Raw genomic sequence first — 25,924 nt, forward strand, 5'->3', positions numbered from 1 at the left:
TACTTGGGCAAAAATCTTGATTTGCAGATCCTGGTTCGAAAGGAACTTGCTGCCTTGTATTGTGTATGACTGAGAAGTCAGACCTCAGCCTACAAAGTAGAAGGCCTTTGTACCTCTATTTGAAGACCTGCATCTACCTCAGCTTCTTAGTTTCGCCACTTTATCTTTGTGAGAGAGGTGGAGTATCTGTTAAGAACACTGTTTGTGTTGGCAGAAAGACCTGGGTGTAAATCCTGGCTTTGCTAGTTACTATATCACCTTAGGCAATCCACCTTCTCAAAATGTTGAAAACAGAACTCAGCTCATATGTTTGTGGAACACATTAAAGGAGACATGTATCTTAAGAAAGAACTTCTGTGGGAGCTCCTAGTAGTAGTGAAGTGATACCTATTATCCTGGCTATAATCTTAAACATATACCATGTTAGCTGCCTTCATTCTTTTGCAGAACAGATAAAGATGTATAAACAAACAAAATACAGTAACATCTACTGGATACTGTACAAGATGCTGGTAAAATAAACAGGCCAAAGCCATGGCCCTTACCTAAGAGGAATTACTGATAGAAATCTCCCTCTGCAGGCATCCTAGGATCTGCTAGGTACAGTACTGCATGCCAGTGTTTAAGGGAGTCTAGAGGTTGTCATGGAACTGAAAAGCCATGGTGGACACTCCAGGCTGGGGCTACAGTTCTGAGCACAATACTTCCAGGAAACATGTAGCACATAGTAGTCACTTCATAAATACTTATAGAATCCAGGATCCCTAAGTGATAAACCAAACGGTTTGTGTAGAGGGGTGGGAAGACCTATAGTTGGAGAAAGAAACAGGAGCCAGAATGTGGACCCTTTTGGGCTTAAACTATATATACTGGAAGAGTCCCGGAGAATTTATTTAAAAGACCCATCATGGACAAATGCAGTTTTAGCAATGTGAGGAAGGAATGGAAGGAGAAGCAGTGAGAGTCAGGAGGACTTCTTGGTATAAACCATCATCATGGTTAAGGAGTAAAGAGAAGGTATGCACATGGTTGCAGTCACAGTGCACAAGAAGGAAAAGCTACATGGCCATGCCACAGGGAGTAATAAAAAAAGACTGGAAAGGGGTTTGAAATTGGCAAAATTTCTGCATTTAAACCCGAGTTACTAAGCATAGTGAAACGAATTCAGGCCCTTCTAAGTATGGAATAAGATACTTAGAAATCAGTTCCTTTTGTAGTTGGGGTAGAGATGAGTGGAGTTTGGTTTTCTTAGCATCTTTATTTAGGTGGTTTTGTTTTTATTATTTTTATTGTGCTATGTTAGCCACCATACAGTACATCATTAGTATTTGATGTAGTGTTCCAAGATCATTGTTTGCATATAACACCCAGTGCTCCATGCAATCCATGCTCTCATGAATACCCATCACAGGGCTCACCCATCCCCCCCCCCACACACACCCTCTCTATTCTGAAACCCTCCCATTTGTTTCCCAGAGTCCACAGTCTCCCATAGTTCATCTCCCACTCCGATTTTTCACAGCAGTTATATTACAAAACTACAATAAATGTTCAAAATTCCAGAATTCAAACACTTCAAACTAATGTAAAATGAAGCCAAACAGAAACCATCATTTTAACACAATTCTAAATTAAACTACAAACCTGAAATAGACCATAGCTGATAAAGTCTGCTTTATCTTGCAAAGTGGACATATATATGAGTAAAACCCAAGATGACTTCCCCAGGTGCTGGGACCATCCTAAACTCAAGCTATAATTGATTGCAGATAATTATAACAACATTGGCCTTCAGCTATGGACCCGATAATGAAGATACCTACTGAATAGCATGTAACTTAACCAACTTGATTGGCACCTGACTCCCTAAAAATAAAATCCAGTCAAACTACATATTATGTAGTTTGCCAGATCATGCAGAGATGGTGAAAAGCACCACAGGTGTAGAGATGTGAGGTCAGAAACAGCTCCACGGCCATCAGTTTCAACCTTCAGTACATAGTGTGACAGACATTAGGAGAAAGTAGTCAGCATCCCATTGTGTCACACCTGTTCTTGAATTCTTTGAAGAGCTCACATTCCTCATTCCATAGGTCCCAGGCCATCATTATCCCCATGTAAGCGAGGAACACACGTCTTCGCTCCACAGCATTGTTACTGCTTAAAATTCATGTCCGCTGATGCAGGGACAGAGCCGAGAACATGCAGCCTATGGCTTCAAGTTACCTAACACAGTGACCAGACTGAGAACTGATCTTTCCAAAGAGAAAGAAATACATTTCTTCTGTGAAACATGTTAGATCAGACTTTAAGAAAGAAACGTAGATAAGGTGACCATATTCTCTCTTCATATAAATAAATCCATAGGACCAAAGATGCTTTTGCAGACCCAAATGTATTCTTCCCTACCTATACCCCACCCCCACCTTGGGAAATATGGGCAAGCTCTTAAGAGTTTACTGCTGGAAGACGTTCATTTTACAGTGAGCAACTAAGCCCAGAGATGTTAAGTAACAGACCATTGGTGTCTCAAAGGTGTGAAAAAGATACCTTCTTCATGCATCCTTTACCAAAAACTCTCCTGGCTTACTACAGCGTAGTGTTTGGTGCTCTAACCTTCTCCCCAAGAGGAGTGCGCATAAATGATGCACAGTTTGGGGGAACGGTCTTAATACACACCTGAACTTAAAACCAGTAGAACCCTCTCTGAGTAAATGCAAAGCTAAGAGAATTCATAACTGTTTCTTGTCGCTAAACAACAAAATGTGTGCTGGCTAAAACCGTTTAGCAGTCTGCTGGAAGGCTTTCATGGTATTTCTGTTTTTCTGTCTGATTTGAAAACTAGTCCATAGCTTATTATCAAACAGACCAGTAATCCCTAAGCTGATGCAGGGATGAATGAATGGGCAGTGAGAAAATGGATTCACCTGGTGTGTGCAGCAGAGAATTTACAGTCTTCCTAATGAAAAAAGGTAAGGAAGGTGCAAGGAACTTTGGTGTGTAAAAACCACCTTTTAGGGCTAGCGCTAGAGAGACAAATAAACCAATCACTAGACCTGTGTAGTCCCTGATGTCAGCTCTGTTTTCAGTCTCTTTGTGGGCTTACCTTGAATCAGAATATTTAAGGCTACCTCAGCAGGGCACTTGCGGCACTTGCTCTATTTAATGATAGTTAAGAGGTTTTAAAACGTGTTTCTGGTCCTTGCTGAATTTTTTTTCCCTCTGTGTTGCTGAAAGCTTTATGGCAAAGAGTTCTTAACCTCAGCATTACTGACATTGGAAGCTGGGTGATTCTTCGTTGCGGAGGGTTGCCCTGTGCGCTGTGGGTTGCTGAGCAGCACTCTGATCTTTTCTCACTACATGTCAGTTGCAGCTCCCCAGTTTTGACGATTAGAGATGTCTCCACCCATTGCCAGGTGTCCCACACCCCTTCCTTGGGGAGCAAAACTGCTCCCAAATGAGAACCACTGGTTTGTAGTACTTGGACAAAAACTAGTAAGCCTGTGAGAGCATGACATCTGTTCCATGTGTAGTAGGTAAAAATTAATCCAGTTGTAGGAGCTTTATTTTCAGGATTTTCCCCATGGTAATTAACACTGGTTTTCTGACGTCATATTGTTTTTACCCCCTCCCCCCATGAAAAATGTTGATTTAATTCCTTTAACTTGAAGGCTAAACCAACACCACCACTTGGGTTTATAATGTTTATCATCCCTGTTCCTCTGTCTTTGGAGAGAAAGCCTCTAACTTAATAAGCAAACCTGCATCATTCTGCCAGGTACATGATAGTCCCCATTTAGAAACAGGGCAGTTGAGATTGAGAGAGATTAAAAGGTCACCAGGATACTACATTGCAAGTAAGTTGTGAATTCTAGCCTGCCTGATTTAGAGTCCCCACTATTCTCTGTAACAACAGTTCTCCCTGTGTAGTCCATGGACGCCTGGGATTCCCCAGGTCTTTTCAGAAATACATTCAAGATAATACCCAGTCTGTTTGCCTTTTCCACTGTGTTGACATTTGCATTGGCCGCACAGAAGTAATGATGAGTAACACTGCTGGCATCCTAGGGTACAGTAATCATTGTATGCACTCACAGTTCAAGAATATCCTGGAGGAAACAAAGTATTACTGATTCTCTTAAATCTCCACATTTGACAATGTCCTTTTACTGTCCATCTGTGTGACAGAATGGAAGATGTGTAAGGCGTGTTACGCATTTAGGCTGGACATGGCATTAGGCTTGTGTCAGAGAGGAGTGGGTGTAAGATCATTTGTGTGGTGCGGTGAACAGCCACCTTTTTCATGACATACTACGAATAAACTACGGTGTTTAGCCTTGGATGCTTGGCAGAGGTTTTCTCAAAAAATGATTGAAGTGAGGTTATCACTTGATGGAAGACAACTGACAGTATTTGTTGCCGGTCTATAAAAATTTGAGCTTTCAAACAGAATGTAGAACTTTTTAAGACTTCTATCTGCCACTGTGAGCTTGACAGATGTGACTCTTACGTTGTTTAATGAACTGTGTCAACATTTGGAAAATCTGCCTAACTCAGTGAAACAATATTTTCCAACTGACTAATGCATGACAGTATGAAACCATGCATGGGTAAAAGATCCATTCAACGTGCAAGACAGACCAGTGGATGTTAATGTAACAGCGTTACACAAAGTTCACTGATAGGGTTTCGCAGTGCACACTGCAGTACTAACCTTTCAAAAACCAAAATGTCGTGTTTGGGGCTAGAGTCACAAGGAGTATCTACAACTACCTGATCTTCATAAGCTTCTGAAGGACCATTAACCCTCCCCTGGCACACAGGGAAGGATGTTGACCGTGCTTCTTTTTACCTGAAGCCCTCTAGGCAGTCCCATGTCACAGGAGGCAGATAAAAATTCCCCAAGTTTCAGGGTTCATTATTTCAGTGATGCATTTCACCCACAGTACCAGTTACATATGTGATAGGGCCTTTGTATTGTCACAGTGCCTGCTGTTCAGGGATCGTGACCCTGGGCTAGATGAAAGGATGTGACTTACCACACATTTTACATGCTCCTTTAGGTGTGATTGCTTCTCATAATCCGTCCATGAGCCTCCTCTCATCACTTGTTTTTCTGGCAGGAGAACTCAAGAGAAAAACCCAGCTTTGTGTGTGTTGTGTGTGTGTGGTTTTTTTCTTCCTCTCTCAACTCTAATGTAAACCCCATGGCCTGAGGACTAAGCTGAGCACACGCTCCACTGTAAATGGGCAACAGCATTTGAGTATCCACCTAGAACAAGGCATTTTGTTCCTAGGAGTTTTCACTTAAAAGAAAGCACTGTGAATCAAGTCAGTCCACAAGAGAAGCTCCTAGCGTCTTCAGAACATTTGGCAGAGCTGGTGATCTGTGATGATAACTTGCTGAAAACTCAGACGATGGTTAGCATTTTTTAGCAGTGAAGTATTTTTAAATTAAGTATATACGTTGTTTTTGTGGACCTAAAGCTCTTGCACACCTTAATAGACTACAAAATAGTATAAATTGACACACACTGATCAAAGACCCAGGACATGTTAGCTTTTCCATTCAAAGGGGTGTGAGACACACTCACATTCTTAAGTGCTTTTGATTTCTTTCTGTCATGCATTTGCCATGTACCCCTATTAAATGATGGTGCTTCCACGTGGTTTGCTTGTCATGCTAGTCCTTTGGTTGGACTGGAGCCCTTCAGCGGTATTGTAGGATCACACTTAGAGTTGCGCACCATGTCGTCCTCACCCTTGTTTCCATTGGTGTTCGTTTCAGGCCTTTCTCATCTTCATTTCTGTGACAAAAACGGGACTTCTTCCCCTGATGTCTGTGGTGGTACACTTGGCAGTTTTCCACATGCCCTGTGCTTACGGGAGGTAGCGTGGAAGGATTGATGGGAGGCCAGGAGGCTGCCTGGGTTTAGAGATCGCTAGCTATACATGCATCGGTGCCCTTGCTCATTTCCTTTGCCCTTTCCCTGTTGCCGTCAGTCATTCATGGCTCGACGGCCCATTTTGCATACACTGTCATTTATAAGCTAGAATTAGGGAACACCATCCTGGGTTTCAGGCTTTATACTGCTTTCCATTTACCTAATACTTACATAATGCTTTTTCATAAAATCTTCAGTTTTTCTGAAACCGCAAAGAAGGACCATCTATGGAATATTTGCTTGATGCGGGGGACAGTGTGCTAGGTTTTCTCCTGTTTTCAGAGATACACATACACAGGTGATGTCCTTCCCAGGCCATTCATGGAAACCAACTCAGAGCAGTAGCCACCAGCCCAAGCTCACACAGGCTTTCCAGTGGGAGGGCAGGGATGTGAAGCATGTCAGTGTGACTGCAGACAGGCCCCCTGCTCACCCTCCTCCTCCTGCGTGGCCTCATCTCGAGGTGACGCCATCTTTCCACAGGGCGCTGGGAGGCTCAACGCAGTTGTATTACTGAAGGGTTTTACAAAGTACAGGCACACCTCATTGGAGAGCACTCCGCCTTACCGCATTTAGGGTTTGCCGGAAGCTTCAGTTTTTAAAAAATGCAAAGTCAAGCAAGCCTTTCAGTGCCATTTTCCCAACAGCATTTGCTCATTATGTATTTGTGTATCACATTTTGGTAATAGTCTTTCAGATTTTTCTTTATTATAGTTGTTCTGGTGATCTGTGATGATGACTTGTGGAAAACTCAGATGATGGTTAGCATTTTTTTAGCAATGAGTATTTTTAAGTTAAGTATATACATTGTTTTTGTAGACATAAAGCTCTTGCATACCTTAATAGACTACAGAAAAGTGAAAATGTAACTTCTGTGTGCATGGAAAACCGAAAAAGTCATTTGACTTGCTTTCTTGAGATACTCCCTTCACTGCTGTCTGTGGTCTGGAACTGAGCCTGTAGCGTCACTGAGCTATGCCTTTACTACAAAGCACTATTTAAAAAAAAAAAATTTTAAGTACATATACATATGTGTTTGTGTATAATGTATACAAATACATATACTTGGTTGAGGAAACATTACAGAAGCAACCTTTCAGATCTTTAAATATTACACTCCTTTTCCATAAACAACTGGTTGGTCCCTAAAAATAGCTGTCAGATGACAGAGATGGGCTGAGCAGGAATAGGAGCATCTTTAGGACTTCAGCCAAGGAAGTTTTTGCTTCCCTAACACATTGCTCTGTTCACTCACTCTAAGACCTTCCTACCTCTCTGTCGAAGTCTGGCCCAGAGCAGCTACTCCACATTAGTCCCAAGTTTCCATTCATCCAGGGCAGCTCACACGGGACCTACAGCAGAGTCAGTTCGGGTTATGCTCTCCCACTGCAGGCTGTCAGCATGTGCTCCGTGCACTCTCCCAGACCCAGCAGGGAAATCAGTACCCTGTGATGGAGAAGTATCCAGAAATTCCTGACAGTGTTCAGAGAACATCATGGAACCCCAAGGCCTGTTCCCAAAACCGGGGTGGTGGGAACCCTGTCCATTTCACAGAAGCCTCTTCGACAGAGGATCAGCCAGGCACATGGGCTTCATTTGTGGAGAGAATTAAGGGGAGTTTGGGGCTTGTAGAAAATCTCCAAAACAAATGAGGAATAAAGGATCTTCAAATACTAGAACAGCACTCAGTGTGGTGAGAAGTTTACAAAAGGAAAAAAGAGAGCTGATGGGAGAAGCTGATTCCCCCTCTCCTTTTTCTCGAGGCTGCACCTTCAGTGAGTGGGGAGGGCAGAACAAGGGTCTCCCTGTGAAAGCCCCACATTCCTTCTCTCACCGCGAGCCAGACGCAAGGCTGGAGTCACACTTCTGCATCCTCATAAGCTGTAGGGTCAGCCCAGATGACCCGGGAATGAGATGGCAGCCCAGACTCAGGCACTGTGAAAGGCTCTGGCTCATGGAAGACAGACTGACTGAAGACATGACTGAATTTAGAAAGATGCCTGTACGAGATCTTAAAAATCAAAAAATTAGATGGATGTCCTAAACAGTTAAAGGGGTGGGAAGCGTCTTTCTGAAGGGACGGATGCATCCTGTGTCTTGATCCCAGTGGTAGATGCAAGCGGTCCAGGGAGCCAGACTCATCAGCTGCACACTTGAAAAGGGTGAGTGACACCGTACCCACAGGACACCGTCCTCAAGGGGATGATGAATACTAAGAAGCCCTCAGTGACTAACAAGTACAGTTTCTAAGTGAAGCTTGTTGTCACCATTCTTTTTTAGGGAATACTTCAATGACCTCACTCTTAATTTTGTCTGAAAGAAGAATTCAGCATTGTTTGAATATATTGAGGTGGGCAATTATAATGCCTGCTAGTCCGTGACACCAGAGTTCAGTGTGGATGTGCTCACTGGGGAGTGAGGAGTTAAGAGGAATGGATTTTGATATTTAACGGCCGTGACAGTTAAATCATAACCCTGCTTTCTTCCTTCCTTAGCCCTGGAATGAGACCAGATGTCAGCTCTCCTCCATCCAGCTCGTCCGCGGCCACGGGACCACCTCCCAAACTCTGCCTTGTGTGCTCTGACGAAGCCTCGGGGTGTCATTATGGGGTCTTGACTTGCGGGAGCTGCAAAGTATTCTTCAAAAGAGCAGTGGAAGGTAGTGTGTGTTTTGAAGAGTTTTATTTTTCCTCTATCGGGTTCTTGTCTCTCAGGCTGGATTTTGCAGTTTCTGTTATATGTGAACCCCATTCAGGCTGGACCTCAGGAGAGGCAGGTGGGGTGCGGGTGGCTCTTAGGTCTTCCAGCGGGAAAGAGATTTTAAAAAGCAACACAAGCAGAACTAGAATAAAATAGAACAGTATAAATTCAGGGGCGGGAGTTTGGTCAGAGAACAGAAGGTAAATGTAAGAAAGGGCTGTCGTGTGAGACGGCGGTGTTAGGTTCTGGCGGTAACACCATGCTCCTTGTATGAGAATCCTAGGCTTCAACTCCCAGCAAGTAGTTGGTTCCAAAACCACCAACTATTCCAGTATGACAGAAATGAGTGACAGTAAGAACTATGAGGGAGAAAGTCTCTGGATGGGATTTTTTTTTTTTTTTTCTATTGAGCCACAAATCTTACTTTGCATAAGAGCTGGTCTCTGTCCTCTGGGTGGTCATGGTCTACTTGAAGTGAAGGATGAGTTAACAGTTTCCAGGTACAGAGGTTAAAATACAGGGAAGCAAGTGATAAACTGCTGGAGGAGGTCAAGAAAATAGGTATTTCAGAAGAGCTGATTTCACTCTGAATATTATATTAATATGAACTTTACCCTTGTTATGGATTCAGCCTACTGCCAAGGGCAATAACATCAGCTCCTTCAAGAAAGAGAAATTAATTCCCAGTGAGTTGTCTTGGGAAAAAATCACGTACTCTAGTGACTTGTAAAGCAGGTTGAAGGTAGTTGTGGCCTGAATGCATTACCTAAAGCTCTGATTATATTAATTGTTAAAGAAGTGTAATTATCTATCCACTCACAATATAAAAAGGATATTATTATTTGCGTAGAGTTCTGTTTGCATAACCTTAAGAGTCAGATGAGTCATTTTCTTTTGTTTGGATTAGTTTGTAATACATGAGCCAACTATAAAATTACTCCCGTTACCGCACACAGAGAATAGGGATGCAGGCTTTGCCCAGGTCAGGGGCTGCCTGGTCCTACGGAGGGGTCGCACGGAGCACCAAGCACTCCTGTTACCATGACCCACTACAGACCCAAGAGAGTGAAGCCTGTTCCTGTCACTGTACCTACTTCAGCACTTCATTAAATTATGAGTTATTTCCATGATGTACATGTAGTGATAGCAGTAATAATATTACAGTAGTATTGACTGGTTGATTTCTGAAAGTGAAATTCAGATTAAGACTATGGAGCCTTAGAAGAAGAAAAAAATGGATATTTCAAAAAAATATTTTAGTTAAAATGGAGGAGAATGAAAAATTCTATAAAACAGGGCTATACATACATTGCTTATAGGGACCAAGTATGTCTCATTCTGGCAAAGAGAAGGCAGGCATTGATGTTAGAGAGGGCAAGCTTACCTAAAAGCTTCCAGTGCCCTTTAAAAAGTGTAAAAAAAACAAACCAAAAAAGCGCTAAACATACTTCCCAGTAAAATACTGGGCCATATGCCCTTTGGGCTTCACCCCTGCTTTAAAATTAAATTCTTATACTTGCTTTTAGGTACAAATTTCATAGAATATTAGCTGTACCATTTCAAAATGTGTAGGTAGTGCTTAAGTCTGATGGCTTGATTATGTAATTAGTAGGCAAAGGTTTAACTGTGGACTCCCTTAAGTAAATCCTATTTGGATTTTTATTTTCCCTCATGTCCCTTCCAGTTCTAAAATTCTGTAATCTTTTGATAACTCTTAGCAGTTTTATTTTTTCTTTATAGAATTGATAGAAATGTTTTAAAGCCCAGATACATATTTTGGAGCACTTTCTTAGAGAATTACAGAGATGAAGTAAGATCTGCAACATACTTGGCACTCCCATTTTCCACACCTGCTGGAAATAGCAGTTACCCCGCCCTCAGAATGGCATAATGTAAATACCCAAACATTCTGGTGTTTTTAAGAAATCTGCCCAAGTTTGACTTACTTATTACTTATCTAAATCCTTAATCTAGGTTGAATGGCTATTTTGAAGTTTTTAACCCAGTATTCTGGGAGTCGCTTTTCTGCATACGGAATAAAACTGTGGGTAGCTTCTCTTCTTTCTATGTGTGCCAGTTGAGTGGTTACCGCCCCCCACCAAGTCCGTTTGTCTTACGTCCCCTTTGCACAGAAGTACGTGTAAGCTTTGTCAGTGGGTCATAATGGCGATAGGCATTCACTACCCTGAGTGTACCATGAACCCAGCACTGTTTTATTGTTTGTCACACCATTTCATTAAGGGCTCTGTGAGCTGTTAGAGGCCTCAGTGATCCTATTTGACAGTCCAGCAAAGTGAGGCGGAGAGTGGAAGCAGCAGCGCTGGGATCCCAGCACAGTACCCTCCGAGCTACAATGACCCTCTGAGAGTTTATATAATCAGGTTAGATACAGAGATGAAAGCAGTCGCAAGGGAGTGATTTCCCAGCTGGCATTGATTGAGTGCTCACAAGGTGCAGGTGCTGTTTGTAAGAGCCTTCTCCACAACTGCCTTCCACCCTTGCAGAAGCTCAGCAAGATAGCTTTGCAGATAGGGAAATAGGGGCTCGGAAAATGCAATAAAGTTTACAGAGATCCTAGAGCCGGGAAACACAGCTGCAGTTCAGATGAAGGACTTCCCGGCCCCCACACCACACAATTTTTGAGAGCAGGTAAAGAAACAGACTCATGCTTACAGAGTTCACATTTAAGACCTGGATGTTTCAAACAGGGTAAACCAAGTGCAGACACCCCCAGAACATGCCCTTCTTCTCGGACCACTGTTTTTTTAAAACCGAAAAACAAGTACTTTACTATCCTTACTGTGTTAGTGATCTACAGCTGTGTAACAAACGACCCCAGAAAGTATTGGCTTCAAACAGCAGGCACTGACTGTCCTGCAGTTTCTGAGTCACGAATTTGGAAGGAGGTGAGTAGCAGGGCAGTTCTGGCCCCTCATATAGTCATATTCAGACTGTAGGTTGGGGGTGCAGTCATCCAGCCTGGAGCACGAGGACCCGTTTCCAAGCCTGTTAACGCTGCTTTTGGCAGGGAGCTTCAGTCCTTGGTGTGTGGCAGTTGGCTCAGGCTGTTCCCAGCAGAGCAGCTGGCCTCCCCCAGAACAACTGATCCATAGGAGAGAGCAGAGGCAATCGTGCCCTTAGGACTGGTTCTCAGATGTGACTTCCTGTGACTTTGGCCATATTTTATTGGTCACACACGAGTGTGAACACAAGGAGGCAGAGACTACTGGGGGCCATCTTGGGGGCTGGCTACCACACCAACCATAAATAGAAACCAGAATCACTTGCCAAAACTAGGTATTAACCATAAAAGTAAATACAGTGCAAACAGAACAATGTTAAAAAAAAAAAATTCCAGCTGTCTTGAACTCTTTTCTCCTCACATCTGCTATCAGGCAGAAGAGGAATTTACAAAGTGGTAGAAGACATAGGAACTCCAAATAAGATGACTCACTGTCTTATCAGACGGACTGACCAGGAGTGACAATTAATGATGCATGCCCACGTCTTATAAAAAAGTGCCCACTAGGTGAAACTCCTCCTTTTATAGATAAAACACAGACAGATGTGCCCAGCTTCACACTAATGACCAGAAAGGACTAATTTTAACTTTTGTAGGCACAGGGTCCCTGTGATCAAACAGCTTAGATTCTGTAGGACAGTGATAAGGGGAGATGCTTATGGGGTGGAACTCTGTATTTTAACTGCCCCAACCATGGATGCATCCGTTGTTCCTCCTTTTGCTTTAAAGAGGTTAGAATTGCTGGATTAGTGCTTCCATTTCATGTCACCCAAAGAAGCAGCCACGTAATGTACATGACGTGGAAAGGAATGGAAACAGCCGGTACAGACATTTGGCCTTGGAAGGCAGCTTTGGAACCAAGTTCAACTGTATGCCACTGGTCACCTTGGTGGCCTCCTCCTCACACAAGTGGGAACTGTGTCCCCAAAACACATTCTTAATAGCGCCGTGAGTTATCCCTTTCTAAAGACGTGAACAGACTATGTTTCCAGCCAAGTCTTAGACTGCCCTATGAAGGAAGGATCCTTACCCAGAAACCTGAATGAGGTATAGTCACCCTAGTGAGTTGATAATGGTAATTTTTCTCTTTCCTCTGAAGGGGATTTCTTCTTGAGAAATGTCCAGTAGTCCTCTGGATCCCATCCCCTGTAGGGTGAAGTTCACGGACTCTCAGTTGTCCAGGGTTCGTGTCGCTGCACAGGTTTTGTGCAGGAGGCTCCTTTCAGAGCTTCTGGCAGGCCGGCAGGTCCTCGGAGTTTCCTTCAACATTCCGTAACCACATTAAAAGAAAACTACAAGAATGTGCACAGTACAATGTACAAGGGTACAGAGATTGTCTTTTCCTGGCAATTTATTTGTCAGGTGAAAACTGTACTTCTGCCTCTTAGCACATTATTAAATTCTAGGTGCTGGAAGATTTTAGACAGCAACAGTTGTAAATATTGGGGGCAGCGGCCAATTCAAACATTCTCACACTGCGCAAAGCATGTGAACGAATGAACAGGTGTCCATGAGATCCATGTACGAGTTAGCCGGTCAGCGGTGAGATTTCCCTCACCAGTTGCTGGCAGCTTCCCCTTCAAGAAGGAGTGTGGCACCAGTCACAGAGCTGAAGGGCGAGCACACTGGATTTGCACATGGTGGCCTAATGCTGCATGAGAGCATTTTCCACGTGGGACTCAGAATATTTGGAAAGCAGTTTCCTCTTTAACCCTCCTTAGCACTAAGTGAGAAGTCCTAATGAAGGAGTGCTCACGGACCTCCTCCATGGCTGTTAAACTGTGCTTGAGAAGGTTTCCGCTTGTATGTGGAACAAAGTGGCCTTGGAGGGCCAAGAGGGCGGTGGGTGGCCAAGTTCTGCTTCTCCATCATGGAAGTGTTCAGTTTGGGAAAACATATCGGAGGCTACACTGAGCATTGGTGCCTTTTTCTCTACGTATATGCTGCAGCGTCTTTCATGAACTATAAGTATTGGACAGAATAAGAAGGAGACTTAAGACTTTAAGCTGAACTCTGTAAGGTCTGTAAGGTCCGTGTAAGTGAGGACACTGTACTTTCGTCCTAGGCTGTGTTCCACCTAAAAGGGAAATGCAGCAAGTCCCTCCATAAAAATACCTTTTAAAACCTGGGAAATTTTGATAGCACCTTTGTTTTCCCTCTAGGACAGCACAACTATCTTTGTGCTGGAAGAAATGATTGTATCATCGATAAAATTCGAAGAAAAAACTGTCCAGCATGCCGCTATCGAAAATGTCTTCAAGCTGGAATGAACTTGGAAGGTAATGTAAATGCCTGAAAGGAATGGCTTCTGCATGCATATAAAAAATGTATTATTTTCCTTTTTAAAGTAGAAGTAAGCAAAAGGAATAATTTAGTCATTACAATATATGCGCTTGACTAGCATAACTTTATTGACTGCTTTATAAACTAGGAGTTTTTTAATGAATATATCATATTATGCTTAAGTTTTTTCACCAGTTCTTGTGGCATACACAGCCTTCATTAGAGGCAGATCGTATACTAAGAAAGTCAACTAGGTAACAATGACTTCGCAACAAGTTTTTTCTCCTCCCTTTCTGCAGCCTCAAAAGTCTTCCCTAGAGTTGAAAACGTTTCTCTGTCAGGTATATTTACCTGTCCATTTTCCTCTCATTCACTCTTTACTTGGCTCTACAGCGGGAGAGATGCAGATGGATGATAAATCTGCCCGTGGAAGTAACTCCTCAAGGAGGTGCTGGGATAGGTTTGGTTTTGCTTTCCGTCTAGAGAAGAAGCCTGAAAGTAGTTAGAACTCTTGAGTTTCATATCCCTGTTTCTATAACAAGTTGTATAATTAACATTGCTATGAAAGGAGTTTGGAATTCTCCTGTAATTGAGAATGCGAGGTCCAGGATGATAGCAGTGGTGCTGAAGGGACTCACAGCCTTCGTACTTGGGGTAGTAGCACTTTCCTTCTCCAGAAGCCCCAAGGAGGCAGGCCAGGAATGGGCACTGAGTTTGACAGTGCCCGCAGGGAAGGAGGATATGGTCTACCGGGGTTGCAGAGTCTGTCCCCAGAAGACATGGCACACTGCAGAAGGGGCCAGAGCCCCAGGAGCACAAGGGGGGGCACCTCGTTCTGTCCTGGAAAGCTGGGAAGGCTCCCTTGGCAGAAGCAACATTGAGTCTGAAATCTAAGAGAACTGAGGAGGAGTTAGGTAAAAATGACTAAGTAAAGGCAGAGACATCATCAGATTTAAATTTTAGAAAGACTCGTCTTGCCTAGAGAGACCGGCAGGACAACCCCAGAGGTCCTCCAGACCTTAGTATCAGAAGTGGTATATTTTGAGGCTGTTGCCCCCATACCAAGTAATTCTCCAGATTTATTTTAGGCGGCCTTTCTCAATGTTTCACCTGGCAACTAAGTACAGATATGTTCTAAGGGTAATCCTCAATGTTTTACTTCATTTTAGGGTGTAGTGTAATCTTTTCCAAATCACAGCTTTATTTTTGCTATGAAGAGTCACGTGGAACTTAAATATAGGGAGGTTTTTGACATGATCAGATTTCATACCTAATTTTTTTTTTTAAGATTTTATTTATTTATTTGACACACAGAGACACAGCAAGAAAGGGAACACAAGCAGGGGCAGTGGGAGAGGGAGAAGCAGACTCCCCACTGAGCAGGGAACCCGATGCGGGGCTCGATCCCAGAACCCTGGGATCATGACCTGAGCTAAAGGCAGATGCCTAATGACTGAGCCACCCAGGCACCGCATACCTAATACTTTTAAGCTAAGTTTTGAAACTAAATAAGATTTCTTTTTATTAAGAATGGAAGGGAACTATCATAGACTCAACACTTCTGTAGAAATCAGATGCTGACAATCTCTATGCTCCAAGGAGTCAGGAACTTGATATCAAGTAAAAATCAGTCAAGTGCTTAAAAATAGTGATTGCTGGGGCTCCTGGGTGGCACAGATGGTTAATCATCTGCCTTCCGCCCAGGTCATGAAGATCCTGGGATCAAGCCCCGCATCAAGCTCCCTCTCCCTCTACTGCTCCCCCTGCCTGTGCTCTCTCTCTTTCTTTGTCAAATAAATAAATAAAATCTTAAAAACAAACAAACAAAAAAATTGGTTGCTAAACTAATTCAGTTAACAACTTCTTAAGTTCTAGGAAAATGTATTAGTACACATTCTGGCTCTAGTAAGTATTCTGAGCTTTATTCAAAAGCAGGAGTAGTTCTCTCACTTAGGGCTAAAGATAAGTTGTGTAAGAAATTAATTCTATACTAAATACAGATTTTTGAAAATCCACTGGCCTGTTACTATCCTTTCCCCTGTTCTCATGTGGAATGTAAGTGTTAAGTTACGGTGAACTGAGGTCTTCATAGTACTATTTCAGGGCATTGATTTGGGACATGCCTCTTCTTTTACCTTCTCAACCAAACACTTGCCATGATTTTGAAATGTACCTTTAGTGTTCAAAATGCTGCCTAACTTTAGGTGTAGCAGCACCTCCTATTTTAAAGTTGATCACTCCTATCTCCCGCTGTACTATCTACCTTCAGAATACTCTAAAGCCATATTCTGCCACCACTGGAGGTGGTGATAGGTCTGTAGCATTTAATGGGAGCCACCAACTGTCCTAAGCCTTGTACATATTTTAGTTGATTTCATTCTCAGCCACTCTCTGAGTGAAGTACCAGTATTACCTTCACTGGACAGAAGAGGGAAAGTAAGGCCCAGGCAATAACTAGGGGGTCCCACTAATTGCATGACAGAGCCAGGATTTAAATTCAGACATGTTGGCTTCAGAGTTATGCTTCTTACTACCACACCATACTGTGTTTTCAGTAGAGCATGATAAAATAAAAATAGCTGTCATGATCCTTTTTTGTGTTTTGAAATGTTACATGAGAATTCTTCGCTATCTCACTATCCTATTCAACATAGTACAAAATAATGGGACCATTCTGTCATTTTAAGGACAAAGACTCTAAAAATTATTTTTAAAAGTGATGAGTATTTACTTTTGTCCTACCAAAACAGGTTGTATCCTGATAAGTGATGTGGATACATTTCTTCTTTCCTATAAATTCTGTTCATTGCCCTTCCTTGGACCTCTGAGCGCTTATTTAAAAGTTCTCTGTGTTGCCTTCAGCATCATATGGAGTCAAAAAGAAACATTCTCATTTGTAACTTTAAGAGTATGAATCTGTATTGCAATTTGATTATGCTGTTCCATACTAAGAGTTAGAAGATAGCTTTACTTTGTACATAATATGATAAAGGATGCTTTAGGTTTATGGAATCATCAATATAAATCTCTTAGAAAACAGAAATCTCCCACTAATATTTTATGAAGGAATATAAAGTTTTTTCTTTATCTCCCCAAATGTTTCTGGACCCAAGTAATATCCCTCATGTAAACATAAAAATTGGACATTTCTGCTGCTGAAGTTGCTGCTTCGGGCATGGGATCTGCTGTATCATTGTAATACTTCCTTGAGAAGAAGGGGACTCTGTGCAAGGTTATCAGTAGTATAGCTCTCTTCCTTATTACCTTAGGTTAGGTTAAGCCTAAGCCCCAGTTTCTAGTCTGCTATTACAAGCTTGGACTCTTTCAAATGCTAGTGAAAGTACTGCCTTATTAAACCAGTGAAAATTCCAACTTTGGAGGGAAAGTGAGACAGAAATTAATTCTTGCAAGAATCTCTAGCAGTGCTTTGTTTACATCACTTTAATGTAATATTGGAAGACACTTAATGTTATATAAAGGATAATCAATGAAGAATTACCTGGATTTATGTACACATGACTCCTCTTGACTCTTTGCCTTATCTTCTTCTGTGTCACTTTATAACTGCTAAATAGTTTCAGAAATTAAAATACTTCCTGAAGAAACTCTGCCACCCAGACATTCTGATTAGAACTCACTTCTGTGTGTGTGTGTGTGTGTGTGTGTGTGTGTGTGTGTGTGAATAATATATATATATATATATACATTTTTTTTTTTTAACACCCACAGCTCGAAAAACAAAGAAAAAGATAAAAGGAATTCAGCAGGCCACTCCAGGAGCATCACAAGAAACTTCGGAAAATCCTGCTAACAAAACAATAGTTCCTGCAACATTACCACAGCTCACCCCTACCCTGGTGTCCCTGCTGGAGGTCATTGAACCTGAGGTGTTATACGCAGGATATGACAGCTCTATCCCAGATACGACCTGGCGGATCATGACCACACTCAACATGTTAGGTGGGCGGCAAGTGATTGCAGCAGTGAAATGGGCCAAGGCGATACCAGGTAAGTGGCGGAAGGGGACTCAAAGATACAGATCTGTGTCTTGTCCTCAGCCGAGGCACTCTGGCTGTGTCCCCCCAGTCGCATGACCTGCCCTGTTTTTTCCTCCTCAGTTCTGGGGCCCAACCGGGGCAGAGCCCAGAAAGCATGGGAGTGGAGAGTTTATAATAAAATGTGAACGTTGCTCCCTGCTTTTCAGATTGTTGCTCAGAGTAGAGTGATTTGAGGTTGGACAAGGTCCTGTCAGAACGAGTCTCGGAACTTACTTAAGAATTCCTTTTATACCCAAATCTAGGGCAGGAGCACACGTAGATACTTTTTAGAACTCCCATTTGTTTCCCTTCAGTGTATCACTTTTAAAACTCGGGGTAAAATTGGCAAAAATCAGGTACTGTCAGGATGTACTAACCTCATAATTAGATAAAGTGATACAGGTCGAACTAAATCTGAACTAATCTTATATTTAAGATCATATGAAATTGAAGTCCCCCTGTTGGAACTTGATGTGGAACAGCAGAGGTCCATGTCATTGTCAGCCCAGACTTGATGGCTGCAGGAGATTTGACAAGCTTATGTTCATTTTGATAGAAGAGACAGAGCAAGAATGCAGTACTCTGACCTCCTATCATCCCTAATCTGTCAAGAGGGAAAGAGGTGTAACTCTCAGGGGACAATTTTGAAACTCAATTCATTAACTGAGTAATGTACCAAGTCAGGACTCTATTTGCTTAAATAGGGGGAAAGTGACAGTAAGTTTTATTACATTACATGCTATTAAAAAGTATTTGCGGGCGCTTTTATCTGAACGTATCAGATGACAGAGGAGACCTATGCCCCTCGGTGCTTCACTTCCTCTGTCTGTCAGGGCCCCCCCCCCCCCAACAAGGCTAAAGCCCTATCTGGTCTGTGGTAGTTTCCAGAGAGCTGATATTCTCTTTGGAGACTAGAGTGTTTCCTCATCCCTTTACTTCTCTTAATTCAGGATTCAGGAACTTACACCTGGATGACCAAATGACCCTACTGCAATATTCATGGATGTTCCTCATGGCATTTGCCCTTGGCTGGAGATCATATAGACAATCAAGTGGAAATGTGCTGTGTTTTGCTCCTGATCTGATTATTAATGAGTAAGTTATTTTTCATTTTCCGTGTGTTTTTAACCAGCTGATGGATTGCTCTTGTGATCATTCAGGACTGAACCAGTTTTATCAGGGCTCTTGAAACTGGGAAAGCTTGAAACAGTTGTTTATCAATGTTTAATGGCAGGCCAGGTGGACATGGGGCATTATTATGTACTGTCCCAGGACAGATTGAAGGGTTTTTTTGGGTTTTTTTTGTTGTTTTTTTAAGATTTATTTACCCATTTTAGAGGTTAGTGAGCAAGGGGAGGGTCAGGAAGAGAGGGAGAGAGCATCTCAAGCAGACTCCCTGCCTAGCACAGAGCCCACTGTAGGACTCCATCCAAGGGCCCTGGGATCATGAGAGATAATGACCTGAGCCAATATCAAGAGTCAGACGCTTAACATGCTGAGCCACCAGCTACCGCTGGAGGGTACTTTTTAATACAGGTGGGGTCAACTCTGGGGTCAGTTGATAACCACCTTGAATAGAAACAACTACAGATGAGGGTATCTTGGCTGACAGGATAGGAGGGACAGAGAGACAAAAGGATCCTCATTGCATGGCAAGCCCTACTCCGTGTTTATGACTTGGACAGTTTTTTTAATTGCGAGAGAATCCATCAAATTTTCAGGTTTTATAATGAGCTATTCTTGTGTCTTCTCAGCCTCTGCTTCCATCTGTGAAGTATTCCCCTGACCTCACTGCAGTTGTTTCCTGACTAGTTTTCTGCCTCCAGTGTGTCCCCATCATGCTGACAGTTTTCTTCTTCCAAAAATACAGTTTGATCCCATCACATACCTCCCCAACACACAGATGTCCTTGCTGTCTCCACCCTGCTCACCGGGTGCATACTCAGCATGGTTTTTGGCTTCCCAGAACCTGGCCTCTTTTTCTCCCTCACTGTTCTCTTTCATGGATGCAGCATTCCCACTCAGATGATCTGTTCGTCAAGCCTCTCAACTCAGCACCTTAAAAGACCTCTCTGCTTTATATCCCTAGCTCTTATCAGGTTTCTTATTTTCTGTGCCTACAACTTACCTCCTTTATGAGAATGAAACCAAGGAGTTCTCACCCTCTCACACACATACCCATGGTCAGAGCAGAGTAAGAAACGAAGATTTAATTGTGAGCACCAGGGTGCTTTTGACCAGAGGTCCAAAGAATCAATGAAACCTTAAATCCCGTTATTGGAATAGTCCCGTTGCACCCTATTTGAGTCCATCCATTCTGAACAGTTTGTGTTTAGAACTGAATGTGCTAGTCAAACTAGGAGTGACAACCTTAATAACGTCCAGAATGGCAAAGAGTATGGGAATTTATATCAGTCAACAAACAGGGGATGTTTGGAGGAAAGAGAAAGGCATAGTTGGGAACAAGGAGGACAGCCTACAGAGATATTCTTTTGAGTGTGCTAGGCCCCAAAACAATGGGTGGAAGTTCCAGAAAAGCATCTGTTGGAACAGTGTTAAATGGAAGGGTCTGCCTTACCCTGTGGCAGGCTCACATTATTTTAGCTATTTTAGTAGAGATTGGATGATACTAGCTCCAGATAGTTTTACAGACATTCTTAGGCATTGTGAAAGAAGCTGCAAGTACTGGGGTAATTCTAGATTCAGAACACAGCTTTTTACTGCTACCAGGTCAGGCTAAGGCCACTTACCTGGCAGGATCGATGCAAACTACCTACAGCAGAAATCTCACCGTTCTGCTGTCAGGCAAGCTAGCTGCCCTGGCTGAACTGAATCCCGAGTTAAAGGTGGTGTTCTTTCCCTGCTGGTGATACTTCTTTTCCAGCACAGTATTCTCTCGGTGATACACGAGTCCTTACCAAGTGCCAGACACTATTTTAGGAGCTTGTGCTGTAACGCTGAGCACAATAGATGAGGCCCCTGCTCACATTCCAAAGGGGAAATGGAATAAATAACCAAAATTATTTTGGAGAGCCATGATTACAATAGTGTGACCGGGGGGGGAGTGTGGGAGGATGGGGCGCAGGCTAGTTTAGATTTGGGGACCACAGAAGAACTCTCTAGGGGCGCCTGGGTGGCTCAGTGGGTTAAGCCACTGCCTTCGGCTCAGGTCATGATCCCAGGGTCCTGGGATCGAGCCCCGCATCAGGCTCTCTGCTCAGCAGGGAGCCTGCTTCCCTCTCTCTCTCTCTGCCTGCCTCTCAGTCTACTTGTGATTTCTCTCTGTCAAATAAATAAATAAAATCTTTAAAAAAAAAAAAAAGAACTCTCTAGGGGCTTGAGAACCAAACAGTACAGAAGAACAAGCTGTGGGGAAGGTGGGAACCTGCAGGCAGAAGAAACCAGAGCAAAGGTACGAGCTGAGAGACGTGAATCAAGCAGAAGCTTGTAGGCCAGGAAACAGAATTGAGATTGTGTTCCAGGAACAAGAAGTAGTCAGTGGAGGATTTCAAACAGAATAACCTGATGGAGAATGCATTCGAGGGAACAGCACGCACTCCTGACATTCCTAGTAAGCCTGGTACAGAGTAGCAGGGATCGAGCCAGACAAGCTTCCTGGGCCATATGGCTTACACTGGACCAGATAACGACCAGATTCACATGCTGCCATCAAACCTTGGTTTAAATGAGCAACTGATAAGAAGTGTTTAGAATTTATTCCTGCAGAAATGAAGTAAGTGAAATGATGTACAGCATGTACAATGGAAAACTAATTTCTCCAGCATAAACTTAGATTATGGAGTAGTCTCTTTAGATCCTGTGGATCCGGGAACAAGTTTACTTTTCCAGTTCTCACCTATAGGAATTAGCATTAATAGCATAAGTTGGATTTTCCATTGGAAGTTCATAGTTGTGTAAAATAAAACAAACAAGTGTACTTTTCGGGGGTGACTAACTCAAACGCTGGTGTTTCTCTTTCACAGGCAGAGAATGAGCCTTCCCTGCATGTATGAACAATGTAAACACATGCTGTTTGTTTCCTCTGAGTTGCAGAGGCTGCAGGTCTCTTACGAAGAGTATCTCTGTATGAAGACCTTACTACTTCTCTCTTCAGGTTGGTAGAACACCTCTTTGCTTCTAAGTATGTTGAAAGTATGAAATAGAAACATGTAGGCACAAAGGTGTGTTTGTATACATTGCACCCAGTCTACCATTATTTCCTGCTAGTCAGATAACGGAGTTTTCATAAATGTTGAATTTTAAAGGCACAGCCAGTGATACCAAGATTAGTAAGACCACTAGGCGCCGCAGCAAAACAGAGAAGTATGTCAGCTCCGCCAGAGCTACTGTTCATCCAGAGTGATTCGGTAACACCACTAGGTCGAAAATTAGTTACACAAGGAATAGGACTGAGTCTAGGAAATAATGGGAGAAAAACAGGGAGTACAGAAGGTGTACTTAACAACTGTTAGAGGACTGGCTGATGCAGCATTGCTGCCGCATTGGGGGCAGAGGTATTCATTCTATCTAAAAACAGCAGCAAGCATTTATTGAACCATCTTCGAAGTTTAGATAAAGGGACTGGTATATAAACTTGAGTGAGGCTAGTTGTGGCTGGCAGAGGCATTACTTAGTAAACCTAGAAAGCTTTTGAAAAATAAAGTCTCTTGTTAGTAAAATGATGGAATTTTCAACAACCAGTAGAAGAAAATGTGCGAACAGTTGATGTTGTACACTTACAGGCTATTCCAATAAAACTTAACGTCTCAGGTTAGTGTTTATGAGATACAGACTTGATGACTGAATACTCCTGTATGTACAAATAAATATGCAAGGTTTCAAAAAGTCTTTCCATGAGTAACTCTGGTTTCAAAGCTGCCAAATAACTTGAAGGGACGGATATCTATTTCAGCTTTTCCAAGATAGATGTATCACCAATGCTTTCATACTAGCTTTGTTCTCAGAAAACCTAAAGGGAAAGATCCTTGCTAGAGACTTTAAGGTTACCTAATGCAGCACACTTGTTAAAGGGAGCTTGACATTATTTGAGTGAAACAGTTAAAATTCTGAACATCATCTCCAAGTACAGATCAGTGCCAAATACGCTTATTTGTTTAAAAAAAAAAAAAAGGTGATTTCTATTTTATACATACCACACTCACAGAACTATATGTACTTTTATCATTGCAGAGGATAGGAGAAAGTAAACCAAACTAACATGCATCACTGCTTCCTTTAAAAAAAAAGGCATGGTGGGGCACCTGGGTGGCTCAGTTGGTTAAGCGACTGCCTTCGGCTCAGGTCATGGTCCCAGAGTCCTGGGATCAAGTCCCACATTGGGCTCCCAGCTCCATGGGGAGTCTGCTTCACCCTCTGACCTCCCCTCTCATGCTCTCTCTCACTTTGTCTCTCTCTCTCAAAATAAATAAATAAAAATCTTAAAAAAAAAAAAAGGCGTGGCATCAACAAGGAATAAAATGCAAAAATATATACCATAAGATAGAATCCGACTTCTAGTCTGACAGAGTACTAGAATAGGTACCCTAACTCCTACTAAAAAATGCTAGACTAACAGCAGGCAAGACTCCCAGGAGGACAAAGAACGGCTGAAAACTTTCCAGAATTGTTGAAATACACCAACCCCCTGCCCTGTCCAGGCAGCTCAATGAATTTCACATAATATAAAAGTAAAATCCAACTGACTGGGGAAAAAAAAAAAAATCTTCAAAGGAGAAGCAATTTAATTACCATATAGCAGCAAAGAAAATGGAATGATTTTTTTTTTCATAAGCCTAAGGAAAAAATATTAGAAAATGAAGGTGGACTTCCAGCTTCAACTCTAAGAGGTAAACAGCCTAGACATAGCCATTCCCATCCTAAACAAGAAGGTGAAGTGAAAATCAGTAACTTGGATCTGTCCAAGAATTGAGGTCACCAGGCAAATAATCACATCAAAATCTTGAGAATCGGGCAAACACAGTGAAACATAGCCATGATCAGCTTACTGGGGACCGAAGCATCTAGAGCTGGGAACTGGTGGAACACTCACGGTTATTATGATGAATTGCTGGAGAGGGAGGACGAGCTTGAGAAAAACTAAGGGCATTGTTTTCCCGCACTTTCTTGGGGTTTACCTGCAGAAGGTACATGAGGTTCTCACCATGAAGATCAGAGAAAGAGCCCCCTGTTTTTGCCCTCTGAGGGAAACTGCTATAGGAGAGCTTTATCTAATCTGAAGGAAAGGGCAGAAAGATCAATGCAGCCCCCCTCTCCCTTCCTGTCTCCTGTAAGGGAAGCAGGAGTATAAGGTGGGAGAAGAGATTCAGAAACTCTCCTGAAGGTCATACCAACACAGATGTCATCCTAAAAGGATAGGATACCCAACACCTAACCACACTGTCAGTAGGGCACCAGGATAGTAACTGGATTACAGCTGCAGAGCATAGCCCTTTGAGAAGGAGTACTCAGGGAAACCCAAAAACAACAGGGGAAAAGCAATAAAAACAGGAAAATAGGTTTCAGCTTCTGTTAAACACCTCTATGACTAACATGAAATAGAGCCCAGCTCCTAGCCAGAGTAACATAAAAGCTCACACTAAAAGTGTTATTACGTCTGCTCTGACCTAACACTATCCAGGTTTGAGGAGGGAATAAAAAAGGGATGCAAGCTAAAAGGCAACAAAAAACAGTCTGAAGAGACACACAAGCATCGGACCCAGCTCAGCTATGACACAGATGTTATAAATATCAGGTAGGGAGTTTAACAAATCCATGATTACTGTGTTACGGCTCTAATGGAAAAAGTGAACAACATGCAAGAACACAACAGGTAATGTAAGCAGAGAGGTGGAAACTCTAAGAAGGAAACAAAAGAAAATGCTGGAGACTAGAAATACTGTGATGGAAATGAAGAATGCTCATCAGTAGACAGGATGCGGCAGAATTGCAAACTCAAATGCAAAGAGAAGGATAAAAACAACACGGAATGGAGAATTCAAGAGCTGGGATAGGGGGAGGGCCATTACACGTGTCACATACAAGTAATGGGGACGTAAGAAGTAAAAGAAAGGAATGGAAGAAATACATGAATAATGGCTGAGAATTTTCCAAAATAACCGATGCCAAAACATAGACCCAGGAAGCTTTAAAAACTCCAAGAAATGTACAAATTGCAGAAAACCAAAGACAAAGAAGAAATCTTGAAAAAAGCCAGAGTGGGGGAAAAAAACAGCTTACCCATAGTGGGACGAGGATAAAAATGACATCAGAATTCGCATCAGCAACTATGCACACAGAAGAGGAGCAGAGTGAAATATTTAGTGTTTAAAAAAAATTATAATTATGTATACAGTCAAATTATCCTTCAAAAGTGAGGGTGAAATAATGAGTCTCAGAAACAGATAACTAGTCACTAGAAGATCTGCCCTGCAAGAAGTGTTTAAGGAACTTCTTCAGAAGAAATGAAAATGCTGCAGTTCAGAAACATGGATCTACAGAAAGGAGAGCACGAGAGAAGGAAACGGTGATGGTTTAGTTTTCTTCTGACGTGATCTGATGCTCAGCTGTGGAAGTAATGATAGCAACAGTGCACGAGACGGTCATAACACGTGGATGAAGGAAATGTCCAACAGGAGAGAGGACCCGTGCATACTGTCGGTAGGTACCTACAGTACAGATCAGGTAGAGTGGTCTTATTTAAAGGAGCTGTAGATCAGTTGTCTTTGTTTATGGGGAACTCTAGGGCAAGCCCTGAACACAGATTTAAAAATAAGTAATAATTGATAGACTGAGAGGAGAGAATCTAGAATCATATTAAATGCTCAGCAAAAACCAGAGAAGGGGGGCGCCTGGGTGGCTCAGCGGGTTGAGCTGCTGCCTTCGGCTCAGGTCATGATCTCAGGGTCCTGGGACCGAGTCCCGCATCGGGCTCTCTGCTC

At 42.6% G+C, this 25,924-nt stretch overlaps 1 protein-coding gene across 10 annotated transcripts in view; it reads left to right on the forward strand.

The window, feature by feature from the left end:
• NR3C1 (nuclear receptor subfamily 3 group C member 1) overlaps nucleotides 1–25,924 on the forward strand; it is a 115,960-nt gene that overhangs the window by 79,887 nt on the left and 10,149 nt on the right. For 5 of the 10 annotated variants that reach the window (XM_082725260.1, XM_082725253.1, XM_082725259.1 and 2 more), the window contains exons 3-7: nucleotides 8,441–8,604; nucleotides 13,830–13,946; nucleotides 17,680–17,958; nucleotides 18,938–19,082; nucleotides 21,971–22,101. In XM_082725260.1, coding sequence (XP_082581386.1) covers nucleotides 8,441–8,604; nucleotides 13,830–13,946; nucleotides 17,680–17,958; nucleotides 18,938–19,082; nucleotides 21,971–22,101 — 836 coding nt within the window. Of the gene's footprint in view, nucleotides 1–8,440; nucleotides 8,608–13,829; nucleotides 13,947–17,679; nucleotides 17,959–18,937; nucleotides 19,083–21,970; nucleotides 22,102–25,924 lie in introns of all 10 variants that reach the window. The other 5 variants (XM_082725255.1, XM_082725254.1, XM_082725257.1 and 2 more) reach the window with 1 other exon arrangement.

The sequence above is a fragment of the Mustela nivalis genome, assembly GCF_964662115.1.
Source record: "Mustela nivalis genome assembly, chromosome: 3".
NCBI lineage: Eukaryota > Metazoa > Chordata > Mammalia > Carnivora > Mustelidae > Mustela > Mustela nivalis.